The following is a 16,259-nucleotide window of genomic DNA, read 5'->3' as shown; positions in this document are numbered from 1 at the left end:
TTATATAGGAAATCATAGGAAAAAACTCAAAACCGTAGTGCTACAATCGATGTTGAGAACTAACAATGAGAGAAGGGGAAAGAAGAAAACTTGTTTTTTTTTTTTTTTTTTAAAAAAAGTATTTTTTTTGTTTTCACAAAATTGTTTTAGGTCACTTCATTAATGCTCTTGAAAATCATAAAAAGCAAAGAAAGAAAAATATTATATTTATTAGGAGAAATTAAAAATATAATAGAATACCAATATTTCATGTACTGATAATTCAGCAGGATAAGAAATAGATAACAGTAAACCAGTTACTGTTTTATTCACAAGATATTTTTACAGGAGGATAGTATCTGATCTGCAGCTACTGTTCTCTGCTGCAAACTAAAATTTACATAAGAGAGCTTTTATCACATATGGATTGCTATCTGTGGGATATTTCCTGTTTCAAGAGCCTGAATTTACGAGGAAGTAAAGAGCTAAGCTGGTAGTACTTCAGCATGGTAGTATGAGCACTTTTCTAGTAGGCTGATTTTTTATCTTGTCACCCTGAATTCCTCCTAATAAGGAACTCAAGTCACAAATTTGAGAGTAATGAGTGATTCAGATATATAATTCATGGTCAACTATCTGTTCATCAATAGCGTAGATTTATAATATTGAAATGGAAAAGGAAGCTTGCTGGTTAATTTAGTGATGGTTAAGAGTGTTTACTCTTAACTCTTTACATTCACTATCAACCCTTAACAATCACAGTTCTGTTAACAATATGTGTACTCACCAAATACAGAAAAATGTTGAGGTCTCCTCTGTCGGAGAGAAGTAAACCGACAGCCAGCAAACAACAATAGCAAAGAAAGAGAATACACAGGCCAAATGTACGAGTCAAAGTACTGACTGTAATCCAAGGCTTTGGGCAGGTTCGATTGGGACAGTTGGCAATCATCCTATGAAAGAAGAACAAACATTCAAAAACTACCTGATCTTTTATCATCTCAGGAAATTATAAAAAAATTATACACATTATACTAAGAGCTTACGTATAACCCACTTTGCAGCTTTGTTTGTAGTACTATTTTACTTCTATAGTTTAGTGAAAGAAAATTATAAAGTCAGGCATTACACAGATTAATTTACAATAATAAAACAAAGTCCTAATGAAGTATATTAAATAAAATACTGCAAATTCTTCTGAATGGTTTAATATTTAATTCCAAATATTTTTTTTAATAATAAAAGTAACTAACAAACAATAAAAAAGTGTTATAGAATCATTATGCTAATTCTAAAAAAAAAAAAATTGGTAAATTAGAGGGCGTCAATCTTGAGTGACCTGTGACTTTGGTTCAAAATACCAAATATCACTCAAAACCAATTCTCCTACCACTTAATGTGTAAAGTCCAATACAAATGTTATTTGTTATATCTTCACTAACATTGGTGCAATATTGTTTTTCTTTTTCCAGATTAGCCAACTTGAGAATTAAATGATCTTTCTAATGGCCATCTAGAATATTTCTGAAAATGTATAATTTTTTAATTATCCGAAAAACTAATAAAAAGTTTACTTTTTTCTATGAAAATCAATGCAAAACACTAGTGGGTTATAAAGTTTGATGAGCGAAATTTCTGCTAAACCTGGTCCGATTTTGATATTACTTTTTGGTCTATACGGAATTTAGTTACTTTTTAAGCGTATATGTAACTCACCATTACATGTATATTTTTTAATTATGCACAAATAAAGTTTTCTTTTCTTCATAACTTTTTTCCTGCTCTCTAAAAAATTTATTCTAAATACAAAAATTTGAAGCTTTTAAAGAAGACTAAAGACAGGTTTGATCAAAATCATTGAAGCAGATTTTGCACTAGTATATCTGAGAACTTATTATTCAAATGTGTAGAAACCAATATAGTATACAGCCAGATGGCCTAAATCATGTTCTATTTTTTTTTTTAAGGTTCATTATTGAAAATAATAAACCAAAATGAAGTATTGTTTGTATCAATAAATAAAACATTAAGGAAAATAAAATTAAATCTAAATGAAACTTATTAAATTATTGCTAGTTTTCTTAACTGCCATAAAAAAAAAATCAAATTTCTAATCTAAAATGTGGCATAGATATGAAGAAAACAGAGCCAAACCTTAGAACAGATGAAATGGGACACGATTACAAGAGCACATAAAGCAGTTCCCAGGAGAAAAAGTCCAAAAACTTTGAGGTAATTAACTTTCTTGGCATCCCGAGGCACAGGAGACTTTTCCTTCTTTTGAGTACCAATGTGATTAGTCAAAATATTTTGCTCTTCGCTTACAATGATCTCCTGTAAACAAAATGTCTATTAGCATCTATTAACTACTTGGCATGCAGAAGTTAATTTTTTAATGAAAACAAAATACAATAATTAATTTAATATAATAGAATGACATAAAAGGTGAATTTTTTAAATATAAATATTGTATGTATTCCAGTATTAAATTCAATAAAACTGAAGAATCATCCAATTGTAAACCTGAACAGACCTTTATTAATTAAATTAAGCTTATCAATAAAAAGTACAGATTCGGAAAATTATATCATTAATTACTGGAATAATTGCTTCTTTTTAACATTCCCTACACTATCAAAATATACGACATCAAATGAATATAAAGATCATAACCTTGTTCTGAAACTGATGTAAATCTGATCAATGACACCTTTGTATTATAACTACAGTAATATTCAATACAAGGAAAACATTCAGCCAATTGCTGACTCATCATTTCCATCAGAATGAACATTAGTCTCCAATAATTCTTTTGATATATTCTCATACCTCAAAAATAGGTCACTCTCCATAAACAAGTAATACATTATTTTAGTGAAATATTATATTCAAATAACAGTGTTTTAACTAAACAAAATAAGATTGTGTCTTATCTTCACTGACAATAAAAATGAATAAATTTATTATCTCTACAATGAGTAGAAGTTAATAGCTAGGATTTATCTAAAGCCATAATAAAAATTTAATTACTCTAAAAGTATTAATTGCACCTTAATGATGAGTTAACTTAAATTGTAGTTCTCCATATTCACTTTCTGAAGAAACAAAGCAATTATCAATAGAATCCTCACCAGCAGAAAGAAAGATGACAAATGTTTATCTTATTTTGATAAAAAAAAAAAGTTTCCTAATAATACTAAATAATAGAATTATAAAGATAATTTGCTATGGAAGTGAGATCTAATATTGAGTATTTCCTCAAACAAAGGTGTATACCAAAATACATGGAGATAGAAGTCAGGAACCCCCAATGACGCCATTGAAGACATGTTGCAGGTTGCTGATATGTAAGCTATATTTTTCACTCTTATTTTATAAACAGTCCATGCAGTGCATTATAATATATTAGCACTGTTTAATGATCATAAAGTAATTTTATAATCCATATTAACTTTTTTTCTTTTTTTTTAGGAACATGGTAGTTGCTGAAGCTCCCAGATTCTTAGTCACTTCTGCATTATTTACTTTTTTAAATTTTAACAGCTTAAATGACATTCAAATAAAATAACAGGAATTGTTACTATCCTCAGTCAGAAAATTAAAGTCGCTATTATTTCACGATTAAAAATTCAGCATAAGTGAACATGGTGGAGACTACATATTTGTTTGACAAACTGTTCCACTATTTAAAAAGAAAGTAATAAAAAAAAATATAAATATATATATATATATACCAGATGAGAACCAATCTTGATTGCTAATAAATCAGTTAAGGCAAGACACCACTTAGAGAAGAAAAGCAAATAATAACTTGTTAATTAGAAGTATTAAATGATTTAGACGTCATTTTCACAGCAATGGCAGTATCACCATTCAGAATTTGAAAAAGTTCATTCACCGTTAAAAATAAATTTTACAGAGAAAAGCTATGATTTCAAAGTATTACTTTGAAAATAAGATGCTTAATTCAATGCAATTTTTGTGACAACCACAGTATTTTATTCAAAAACAAAGTATAGCATTGCCCATGCTAAAAGCAAGAAGGATTCATTTAGAAGTAAATAGTATAAAATAAATTATAATTTATCTTTGCACCTTAATAATATAATTACATTAATTAATTTCATTTTAATAAATTATTCTCTTAGATTAGTGGTGAATATTATGATAGGAAAAGTTGAATGAAAGTGAAGCTATGATGGACTACCTCCTCAATTTTACCCTGGGATGAGGCAATATTTGACAAGCTATTGATGACAACAGATGCGGAAGATGCTCTACTCTGACGTGAAGATGCTCTTCTTGTCACAATGTTGCTGACTACTTCAGTTTTAACCTCTTCAAATCTAGAAAGACTCCTGCGCACAACTTCCTCAACCTCAGGACTCACCGAGTTCCGTACATCTGCACAGACAAACAAGGCCATAACCATTAATTTATTAAAATTTAGATAAGAAAATAAAGATAGTTAATATTTACAAATTATTAAAAAAATAGTTCCAAAAAGAAGCTAACATTGCATTATAACAAGTAACTAAGTATTTAACACCTTTTTACATCAAAATGTTGACTATTGCTGGTAAACAACGAATGATGCTGTTTCACTTCCCTGACCTCAAAGCCATTTAAACCATGATTATTCAGTAAGAACATTTACTCTTCACAAAGAACCTTGGAATTACATCGACAATTGCCTTAATTTTCATTACTCAACAATATCTCCAATCGCAAAACATAGTACAGAAAGACTGAGAGTCAAGACAAGCAAAGTCAGGTTGACTATTATTCACCCATCACACTTATGGATTACACAAGAGCCTCAACTCAACAGCTTTCTTAAATTAGAAACTTGATAGCTAGTATTCGGGGAGTACCAATTTCAAAACCAACAGTCAGAAGCCTGAGATAATCAAAATTACGCTCATAAAGATAAACGAAAGTCCCTGTATTTTTGGATAACACCATAGGACAGAGATTAAGATTTGCTGGAGGAGATCACTCATAAAAATAAAGAGCAATGGAATCACTGACAAGACAAAAGTTACCCTTAACAGGCCAGATGGCCTTAAAAGAGTATGGCAAAAACCATCTGAATTATGTTGAACCCTAGGTTTAAGATTTTTAAAAAAATTATTTTTTTTAATTTTTCTCCAAGAACCACAATGCTGAGGTTTACCAAAAATCAAATGAAATATACACATATAGAAAAAGTCTGTTTTATTTTAAATAAAATTTTAATCTATAAGAAATGCTAACTTCCCTAGTTGTAAGTAAAAATTTTTAAAAAATCCAAAATTTTGCCTTTCTTTACTATTTAACTATTGTCAAGTCAGCAGCTCGCAAGATGGCAAATCTAAAATTCGAGTTTAGCACCTCTATAAATCATGAAGAATTGTAGACAAAAAACACTATTAACCTTTGATACTTGTAATACTTTCATAGCACGCTCTAGTGTAAGTTGCGAATTAGCCGACAATAAATTGTAGTATACACTTTTACAGGAAAACTGCCTACTTCTCATTGGGCGTTTATGTTTGAAAATGCAGTTTTCTAGTTGTAAGTGAACAAATATGAAAACTATTCAAATTATACTGAGTTTTTCTGTAAATTTGTTGTGAAGCTGGTAACTGAAAAGGTGGCAAAACTAAAACTCAGATTCAGCAACCCAAAAAGCATAAAGGACCATTGAAAAAAATATTTTTCTTAGAAAAACCCTATGATGGCCAGACTAATGAGAATCAACACAATAACTAACAAAGCCTAGCCTCTAAAGACAAAACAAAATATTTGATTGACTTCCAGTGGTCATGTCATGAGACTAGACTCAAAATATGACTGAAACATTCTAGTTTCAGAAAACAATATAGTAACTAATTGCTTTTATTGCTTCCAAAAAGAGCATACTACTTCTGATATTCTATGCTAAGAAACCAATACTTTAGGCAACAAGAAACTTGAATCATCTTTTAAATTAATAACAAATTGAAGCAGATAGCTTAACTTGATAGTAAATAATTTATTCTTATGAACAGAAAGCCGGAAATAAAATAAAGCACTTCTTTAATATCAACTAGGTCGATACTTACGTTCAATCCCCTCTTTAAGTTTCGAAACTAACTTTGCAACAGGAGCAGCGGATGTGGTCTTAGATGATCGGGAATTAAATTTTTCAATAACATCCTTATCATTAACTTCCTTCACATCTTTCACCACCTCTTGACGTTTTCTTGCATTTGATCTGGACCTGGACCTCTTCCTTGGTGGAGTAGCATTTTTTATGATTGTCTCTTGCTCAGAATCCTTTAAAGTCCTCCTTGCAAAACGAGGAGAAGAAATTCTAGGTTGGGGTGTATCTAAATCTTTGGCAGTTCTGCCTTTAGATAAACTCCGCTCAGCAGATTTAGCAGATCTTGCTGGCAATCGTCGAAGTGATCTGGCTGGCCGGTCCATGCTATCTGTAAACTATAAGAAAAATCAAACATTACAATAAATTGTCAATAATAATCAATATACACACTTAACAGATTGATACCAACAGCAACACAATTCTCAGTGGGAATAACTAACTAAGACTAACAACATAAAATAGGTTTAAATTTGCTAGGCTAAAAAAAAATTTTAAATCACGACCAATGCAAACTGAGAGAAACATGTGCCCAGTTAAAATTAAAGCGGCAGATGGCAGAAGACAAAAATAGCAACACGAATTCTTGATACAATAATAGAAAAAAGTGGACGCTTGTAGATTTTAAAGGTTATGAAAACAATTTTGCAGGTAAATTAATTCGGATAACCTAACAATGATGAGGAATGTTAGTAAAAAAGGGATGATGGTATTAAAAAATATTTTTTTGTATACATAGAAATTATATACAGCCAAAAGAGTACTTACATAAACGTAAATCAGTAAAAATATTTCAAGCGACGCTTAGAAACGCCATCCAAAACCTAACGGTTAAGAAGTTTACAAACAACTCTAGCACGCACATAAACAAAGTCGAAAATAAGCTTCTGACCAAGAATTCTGTAAAACAATGTATGTATTAATACAAAAATATTCATATAGAGTAAAACTAATAATATTTGATTAATAATTTACCTGTAAATAAATTGTTATATAACACACTAAATATGTTATGACTATAATCGATATGATAGTATCGATATAAGTCGTTAGAAGGAAATTTGAATTAAATTTTTATTTGAGAACTATCTTTAATCAGAAGATAAACTAGTGGAGAAGCAAAATGTTATGTCTGCAGATTATTGCAGTTTTGCGAATCATATAAATTAAATTTAACTATGGGCGAATAATAAGCCTCATTAATGCGTAAACAAAGGTAAAATTATAATATTTTATTCTGAGTTGTAACCATAGGCCATTTTAAATCATCTTTCAGGTGAATAATCAAAAACATAGATTTTTAAGAATCATAATTTTTAATTGTATTTCAAATGTCTGTTTCTCGTATTAAAACCTCTTTAATCAAAAATTTAAAATAAAGATCTCTGGCTCTCCTCTGACCAGAATATTATTTTTAATCTAACTTCATTCTTATTTTGTTTTTTTCTTCTGAAACTACTTACATTCTTTTGAATATTAATAACATATCATCGTGGTCTTATGTGGTTCAGTGGAAGTATGAATTATAGAATATATGGATGGCTTACTTAACAGTGGTGCTGTGTACATTTCCACTAACTTAAAGTACAATAAAATTAAAGATTCTCTCTTTTAGAAAAATTACAAATTTTGAATTTTTTTTTTACTGAACAGAATTAGACAATTATTTTTTTCAGAATTTTATTTTTCTTAAAATTAGTAGAAATAGCACCACTATGAAGTAGGACATCAACATAATATACCATATTTATATTAATTATGTTTACTACAATTAACTTTTAGTGAAAATTAGGAATTTATTTAGCATGTGGAAGGTAACTTATATCGTAAATACTACTAAAATTTAAACTCAAGCCTTGTCATCCACTATTTATTGTTAATTTTTATTAACTGTCGAAGTTGATTCACAGTTGTCAATTTGACTTGTATCTTCGTTCTCATTTGTTTTACCCTTTTCATTCCCTAATCTCATCTGCCTCACAGTTTTGAAAACTGGAATTAACTCGTCACTCCTGCACATAAATAGAAAGCGTTTTACAATATCCAAAAGCAAGGGTATACCCAAAATCAAAACTGGAGGGGAGGGGGCAAGCTATGGTAGTTCTAGTTGTGACATTTCAGCACGAAAAAGGCGATTGAAACCAAAATGTTAAGAAAATTATATATAATTATAGTAGTACTTTGTTATTTATCACAATTATTTACTCGAAAAATAAAAATTAATAATTTTTTCACTTCTAAGGGGGCAGCTGCCCTCTGCCCCTCGCTGGGTGCGCCAGAGTCCAACAGTGTTGGATACTAATTCTTTTATATTGCATGCATTAAAATTACGAAATAAACTTGCCAGACTTTTTTTTGTTTACTCCTTTATGAAAATCTCATTGAATTTTACTTTTGTGTACAAATAATCTGATATGATTTATTTTAAGAGGGATTAGATGGGAGAAAATTACTTACTGGGAAAAATAAAATGACCAATAATTTTGTTTAAAATGTCAACTAGGTAAGGAAATAAAGACAGGTTTAGCTGGGAAAAAAGTCTGATTTGTTTCATACATAAAATTGTCTCATTTGGCTGATAAATATTTTAGAAAGACGGGGATATCAGTATTTTTGTACTCACTGTTTTTACCACCTGATCCCTGTTTCATAATGAAAGCTAATAATATCAGTTCTTAAATAAAGTATTCAAACTATTAAGTACTATCACTACTACTTATGTTTTTCACAATAAGGATAACTATTAGTAACATTATAGGACTTTAAAAGTGTAAAAGTGCAAGTCATCATTGTAGAAGTTGGTGGGATAATTATTTTTTTGGTCCTCCGGGCCGGATGTTGGGGCGAGGGGCGTTTCGTGACTGAAAACCCGGAGCAAAATGTTCGCTGGTTTGGGTTAAAAAACAAAAAACGGAGGACCTGAAATGAATATAAAAAAAAAAGTAATAAAGGAAATTAAAGAATAAAAAAAACCTTCCAAATGATATATACAATTTAATAAAATTAAAATATGAACAATAAAAATAAAAAAGATGAATTGTAATGTTGTTATAAAAAATAAAAGAGTCGATTGTAAGGAAAAAAATCCCTGGAGATATATACAAAAATAAAAGAATTTTCTTTATGCAAAAAAAGAGAAATAAATAATATCTATATATCAAATAAATAAATAATATATCATATAAAACTATACTATTAGCATTACTTAGTACTTTATTATGAAACAGGGCACTGGTGTCAACTTTGTCCCTCCCATGGCCAATTACAGAAAAACTCCAACCAATTTACTTTTGAGATCATTCTTTCTTGACTGGACCGGCGTCAGCTCCCAATTTGAATCTTATCAATTCAGTTTTTGCCAATAGACTCCCCCTGTACTAAAGAAAGAATTTTAAGTCATATAGATCAAAATTTAAAGAAATTGTTTGGAAATGCGTTTATCTAAGAAGAAAAGGGTTGGAAAGAAGCTTCTGCTCAGCTGGAGATACTTAGAGGTTGTGTAGTGTTGTTTCGGTCCTTTCGAAGGCCTGCATTCCCAGAGGAATCACTTCCCCAAATTTGAAATTCAGGTATAGTCAAAAGTGGGTAAGACCTCTTGGGGGCAGTAAGACGTATATAATGGATCAGTTTATTCTCCTCTTTTTTAAAAATGTATATAGTGACATTATTTCACACAGTTACCTCTGAACCATTTCTCTATACTTAATCTTACTCAGCATAACCCTGGGCCTACTAGGCCCTAGGGCCTAGGGGGAATACCCCTCGGCCGTCTTTGTCCTTTCACAAGGATGTATAGCGAATACATAATGAACTTACTACTCTTTCGACTGCAAGCGAATAGCTTACTGTGAGTAGTAATCGTTCCTGCAAGAACCTAAACACTATTAGGACTTGAGGTCTCTTTCACGACCGTAAATGAATACTTCTTGTCCAGCTAACCTAACCTATTTTTAATATTATAGCCAAACCTGTAATTGAGTAAGCATCGATTGAGGTCTTGTGATGTTATTGCACCCCACCTCTTAAATTGGTGCTTGAATTAATGACAAACTCGATACTATGTACTATAATAATAAATACAATATTATTATGGTTCTGTTCAGTTATGCCGTAAAAACCAGTTGTTAGGCTTCATCACACGAATGTCTGTATTTTTTCACCATTTTCGCGTTTGCTACTACGAATTATGTAGGAAGTAATGATAACAGATAAATAAACAATTAGGAAAAATATATTACCTGTTTTAATAAATCAATCACCAGCAAATGTCAATTTTATACCGGTGGTTATTTTTAAGAAACTTTTTTGCCCTATATTTCTAACAATGATAATAAAAATCAAATTACAAATCAAAAAGATATACGTTTAACGAACAGTTTTTAATACTTGTTCAATAAGGCGATTGCGAAACTGAGGATGCTTGCGCCCAATGTTTTTCCTATGCTTTCGTTAAAAAGTTTGTTTACACTTTTGTTATAATAATTAAAACAGCATTTACATATTCATTTTCATTAATTAAAATCTACAATACTACCTGAAATCTCTTACATACTGATACCGGAAGAAGTCATACACAACGAATATGTCCTTGCTGGCGATTCCTTAAATTCGTTACAAAATTTGAATTGGATGAAGTTAAAAATAAATGCGGCTATCTTGGAGAAGAAGTTATTCCTCTTCCCAATCCATGTGAATAGACACTTATCTGTTCTGTGACGAGGAGTCTGACCTAACACAAATACAAAATTTAGGTCTCATTTCTACATCAATCCTTAATTGATCCGCTAATTATATTACACGATTTTTTCTCTGACGTCCTATTGTGAGTCTTGCACTTCTCCATTATTATCGCTGGATTCTTGTTACAATCTTGAGAAACATAAAAAAAAAAGTTAATTACCCAAGGTTAACAAGATCATTTAAATCAACATACTTAAGATTTAATGAGATCAGTGGAATGCTCATATAAGATTAAAACGATTACAGAATATTACATAATTGAATAGTAATTTTGTTCCAAGGAATGATTTTACACTTAAAAAACTTGGTATAGGTTTGGGAATGGAAATATCGTGTTGAACCTTCAACTAGATTTCTGATTGCTAAACCGTTCGTCAGAACGAGCCTCGAATTTTATGACATGTTATAATGACCGACATATATCTACTTGTATGTAATAGTTTTAGTGTTGAAACAATGGAATAAAATTTAAAATAATTAATTTTTTTAATTTGTTTATGAAATAATGATTTCAAAACACTAAATATTATAGTTTAAGGATTGATAACTCGAAAGTCTAAAGAAATCAACAATACGTATTTTTTACGTAAATTAAAAATCCCAATACATCATTCTAGAGATATCTCGTCTTAACCGTAGTTTTGTAGGATGCTTTTATAATATTTTTTGACAATGATAATTCTTTCCAATTGTCTAAATGCATTAATTTTTAATATGTAGAAAGTCTTTTCTCGCATTTACGGTGTATCATAGCCTAAACGACATTTTCAATATTCATAAATGACCATGATTTCCAAGTACCACTACCATCTAGTGGCTATGGTGACAAATTAAAAAAAATATCGAACCATTGGTCTCACAGAAATGCCGCGGACATTCGATTTTTTAAATCGATTTTGAATCTTCTAGGATTACAAAGGTTATTATTTAGATTAATAAATCACAACTACTTTACTTAAACTATCTCAATTAAGTGCTGAATCAATCACAATTACCTTTATGAGAGTCACACATCTGGATATGAACCTGAGAGGGTATGGTACAATCTAAAAGACAAAGGAAGCATTAATTAAACAAATTCAAAGCAGGTTAGATCTAATGAACATTATATATCAGTTACCTGTTTCTCTCCCATTGGAGAAAGTGAGGAATTGTGTCTCGTAGTAAACTGAAATTGTTTTTATATTAATATAAGAAATCATATGTCAATTAACAAAGAATACCTCTTGTATTTGACTCTTAATCTATTTAAAGAGACGATTAGCACAGGTTTTAAACTGATGTTTATTTAAAATAATTCGTTGGTACGGAAAATATAAATTTAAACAATTGTTTGGTAGGAGGTGCGACCGAAATAATATTTCCATATAACTGATGCCTATGACCTTCACCATTCTAAACAGGAGGATGATATCTTTTGAATCACTATTATGAACCATTTTCATTAAATTTAAGATTAAAACTGCTTCGTTTCTGGCTATAAATTATTTAAAGACAGTTGTGGGTTCAAGTATTTATTATATATTCATAGTATGTATTACACTATTGGTTCCAATGAGGAACCAATGTACTGTTTTTAAAGATGTATTATATATTTATTTAAATCAAATGCTAGAATACCTCAGACACCCCTGCCATGCTATGCTAGGTGTAATTGGGTATATTAAGATATTGAATATCTTTTCAAAGAGGTATCGATTCACCGATTTACTTGGTAATCAGGTGGCATATAAACTATTTAAAACATTAAATCAAGTTAGGCCTTGAGATAACACTGGATTAATTGTGGATATTTAAAGATGAGGTATATTGTAACCTAAAAGAGAGCTCATGAATAAAAGGCTGATAGTTCCTCCTCATCACCTGGCAAGCTAGTTCTCTATTTCAGATGTTTTCTCTTCTTCTAGAACTGCTATCAATCTGGTCTAATACCTTAGGCATCCTCTGCTAGATCTGTGCTCTGTTTTTTCCAGCCACTTCATTGGATGATTATCTTTTGGGGCGGAGACCAGAACCTCACACTGGAAAATTGAGCCAGGATCTGTTCATGTCAAGAATTAACTTATTGATCTCCCGTTGGTTACTTCTTGCCTGTTCTGGGTCTGAGCTAATTGTTCGAAGAGTCCAGCAACGTACGGCCGCACAAATGTTATTTGCTCGGCCACCTTCAATCTCGCTCCGCCAGATTCGCTTCAAATTAGCTTCTCTAGGTTGCTATATTTTGGAGTGCTAAAACTGAATGTGAAGTATAAAAATAAAATTTCTTGTTGGGTTCTGAGAAACAGGCCAAAAATCATAAAAAGTTTGTACATTTCTCATATTGTTGCTCGTATCTCTAAAACTACGGATTTTATCAAAATGACTAAACTAAACCAATTAGTAGTTGAAAAAAATCATATAAAAGCTTAGCATGTTCGATCATCAAGTCAGATGGAACAATTTTTTGGCGAAATTTGCTTAAAATAACGTTCATCGTTTTTCTTTTTTTTTTCTTTTTTTATTTTTTTTTTTGCATAGAGCTAAACCTATGCAGTACTGGAAGAAACCCACTGTGTAAAAGTTGAAAGAGCTTTCAATTTCCGTTAGAGCTCATTTGATGTCGTAATTATTTGAGCGAAATTATGGAATGTGCCTTAATAACGAAGATGAAACAGTGCTCATGAGTTATTTTAGAAAGTTTTTAAGTTGTTACAAATACTTTGTAAAGTCCATTGCATTCATCAGCTATATTCAGTAAAAAATTTATTTTTATATCATAATAGTCTTCTTATTGTGATTTTTATACAAAAACTCCAGTTACTTACTGAAATGCCCATCAGAACTGCTAGCTGTTATTCTAGGAGGTTCCATATTCATCATCCGTAAGTCTATTTCGCTAAAGAAAATATTAAAAATTTCAGTGTTTTTCTTTTTTTTAAATTTAATTATAATTATATTGGTATTTATCTATGGTGGCCGTGTAAAAATTGGTTAGGCAAATTGTCTAAAATTGAATTAACTGGGTTTAAACCGTCCTCGGGATTGTGTTAGATTTTCTATTCAATGGAAAACAACTAGACTTAACAACAAAACAACAGTTTTCATTGTTAGCAATAATATACAATATGAATACTAAATATTAAAAAAATATATGAATAAATAAAGGATAAAACGAAAATTGAAATAAGTGGAGAAGATGGTCGGGATGTGGTCAGCAAATAAACAAAAAATGTTTTGTTCTTGCCGACGTTTCGACCTGAATTTCAGGTCTTCATCAGGGCTATACAACGAAAAGAGATAACAACCCTCATTCAGAGAAACATAAAAATTAAAAGAAATAATAAACTAACAAATTTGAATATATACAAAACAAATAAATCAAAAATAATGTAGTTCATCAATAACCATTAAAGTAGATAAATAACAATAAAAGATGAAATATAATATTATATAGGTAAGAAGACATGTATAAGATAAAATATAAAAGAATAAATAATTTTTGTTTATTTGTGTTTATTTGCTGATCGCACCCCCCACCCGTCCACCGGCGATCTTCTCAACGTATTCGGTCAACTATCAACACTTCATTAACTATCTTTAATTTTTTAACAGTTATTGTTTCTGTAATTAATTTTCAGAATAAAGAAACCAATTCTTTTGTTTTGTATTACCTTTTTTTTTTTTCCTCAAAATTTTATTTGTATATCTTACAATTGAAATCTTCTGAAAAATTATATCTATATATCATCAAGTATCTCTTTTCCTTCCACTTCACGTTAATTAAATGTATATTTTTTATATCATAATGATTCTGAAACAAGACAAAATGTGGCACTTATAATAACCAAAATTATTAAGAATAATTTTGACTGTCAGTAGAAGGAAGAAAAACTAATATAAAATACACATTTTTGTACAAGTTTCAAAGAAACCGTTGTAATACTAAATATGCAAAAATGAAAAAAAGATTATAATAAACAGGAAACGGAAGAAGAAGAGTCTTTTTTTATCTGTAAATACAAATACAAACACAAATTCATAAAGTGCTGAGAAAACAATTATTTGGTAAAATAAATCAAAATAACTGACTTCATCAAAACTTCACTATTATAAAGATATCTATCAAAATCTTAAAAATTGTTTGTTAACATAAATTAAATCACGTATCTAAACAATTTTTATTTTCTTAAAAATTTAAAATTGGTTAAATAAATTTAACTTCATCATATATTAGTATATATGTTACCTATGTAATAAGTTTTGTATCGATTTTTAATTTTTATCTAATTTAAGTTACGAATAAAAATAACAATCAAGTTATATTCTAATATCCACTCCGGATTAATCGGGTATAATAAAGAAACAATTTTATCACACTCAATTCATTTTTTAATCATAAAAATTAAGCAAATAACCAATTGTGAAATCACCTTCCCGGCACTTCTGTTGAGTTTTGGCGATAATTGATTGCGCTCTAGCGCCTTTGACTGTATGATACAAAAACAATATTTAAGAAATTTAAAGAAAATAATCTTACCTTTAATTTTTTTATAAATTCTTTTGTGGTAGAGGCAATAGTTTTCGGATTAAAAGTAAAACTGTAAAAAAAGAACAATTTGTTCGATTTTTTTTTTCCTGAAAGAAGCATTATATAAACGAGGAAAATCCAGAATCCGATTCAGCATCTCCCAAAATAATCACTAAACAATCGTTTAAAAAAAAAAAATGATTTTTTTAATCGGTGCCTCCTTGTTGACTGTACTAATTTGAGAATTTAGTCAGATAAAGTTTGATTTTTTTGACCCAGCCTTATTGCAAATATACAGTATAAGGAGAACTACACTTGAAAATTTCAGCTTTATAAACATTATTAGATTTATTTATGGGTTCATGTAAATGATTTTTTGTGTACACTGCGCACATTTTAGTAAACTGAGCTTTAATTTAAACTATAGTACCAAAGTGTTTAAAATCCATTATTGAAGAAAAGTGGCTCTTCCGGTTTGTCGATTTTAATGATAATAATGCCATCACATTACAGACATATAACTAAAACAAAATATACAATTTTAGTTTCGTAAGAATTTTCGTTTTGATCTAGGCTGTTCACAGACACATATAATTTGTCGAGACTTAGTTATTTGGACTGGACGGACCCTAAAACTTGTATTTTTTTCGAAAACTCAAATTTAAAATTTTTAAATCGGAATACATTCCCTTACTATAAATTCCATATATACGTTAGTGAAAGTAAAAACATTTGCTTTCCAATATTCATTTTAGTCTGATAAACTTCCTTGAGCCAAAATACCAGGTCATTCAAAAAGTCCTGTCGTTTTTTTGGGGGAAATTATAAATAAATAAATATTTTCAAATAATCACCTTTATTCATCAAAATATCCACCGTTACAGTCGGTAACCTTCTCCCAACGAGATG

The 16,259-nt window shown here is 29.9% G+C and overlaps 2 protein-coding genes across 8 annotated transcripts in view; both read right to left on the bottom strand.

Annotated features, from left to right (window-relative positions):
- LOC106685424 (delta(14)-sterol reductase LBR) overlaps nucleotides 1-7,097 on the bottom strand; it is a 14,484-nt gene extending 7,387 nt beyond the window's left edge. The window contains exons 1-6 of one of the 2 annotated variants that reach the window (XM_014428075.2): nucleotides 7,079-7,097; nucleotides 6,872-7,003; nucleotides 6,066-6,441; nucleotides 4,187-4,383; nucleotides 2,134-2,313; nucleotides 767-932 (exon numbers count right to left, since the gene is read on the bottom strand). In XM_014428075.2, the coding sequence (XP_014283561.1) occupies nucleotides 767-932; nucleotides 2,134-2,313; nucleotides 4,187-4,383; nucleotides 6,066-6,429 (907 nt within the window). In that variant the 5' untranslated portion in view covers nucleotides 6,430-6,441; nucleotides 6,872-7,003; nucleotides 7,079-7,097. Of the gene's footprint in view, nucleotides 1-766; nucleotides 933-2,133; nucleotides 2,314-4,186; nucleotides 4,384-6,065; nucleotides 6,442-6,515; nucleotides 6,701-6,871; nucleotides 7,004-7,078 lie in introns of those variants that run through there. The other variant, XM_014428076.3, reaches the window with a different exon arrangement.
- Nucleotides 7,098-7,959: 862 nt separating this feature from the next.
- Nucleotides 7,960-16,259, bottom strand: part of LOC106685421 (uncharacterized) — a 15,007-nt gene continuing 6,707 nt past the window's right edge. For 2 of the 6 annotated variants that reach the window (XM_014428064.2, XM_024361420.2), the window contains exons 4-9: nucleotides 13,648-13,718; nucleotides 11,964-12,011; nucleotides 11,839-11,889; nucleotides 10,901-10,972; nucleotides 10,652-10,832; nucleotides 7,960-8,115 (exon numbers count right to left, since the gene is read on the bottom strand). In XM_014428064.2, coding sequence (XP_014283550.1) covers nucleotides 7,980-8,115; nucleotides 10,652-10,832; nucleotides 10,901-10,972; nucleotides 11,839-11,889; nucleotides 11,964-12,011; nucleotides 13,648-13,718 — 559 coding nt within the window. In that variant the 3' untranslated portion in view covers nucleotides 7,960-7,979. Of the gene's footprint in view, nucleotides 8,116-10,637; nucleotides 10,833-10,900; nucleotides 10,973-11,838; nucleotides 11,890-11,963; nucleotides 12,012-13,647; nucleotides 13,719-16,259 lie in introns of those variants that run through there. The other 4 variants (XM_014428066.2, XM_024361422.2, XM_024361421.2 and 1 more) reach the window with 4 other exon arrangements.

Source organism: Halyomorpha halys, unplaced genomic scaffold (assembly GCF_000696795.3).
Source record: "Halyomorpha halys isolate HHAL.00 unplaced genomic scaffold, Hhal_1.1 Scaffold691.1, whole genome shotgun sequence".
Classification (NCBI taxonomy): Eukaryota; Metazoa; Arthropoda; class Insecta; order Hemiptera; family Pentatomidae; genus Halyomorpha; species Halyomorpha halys.
The sequence above is the reverse complement of the archived record's forward strand: the minus strand, read 5'-3'. Positions and strand labels throughout refer to the sequence as shown.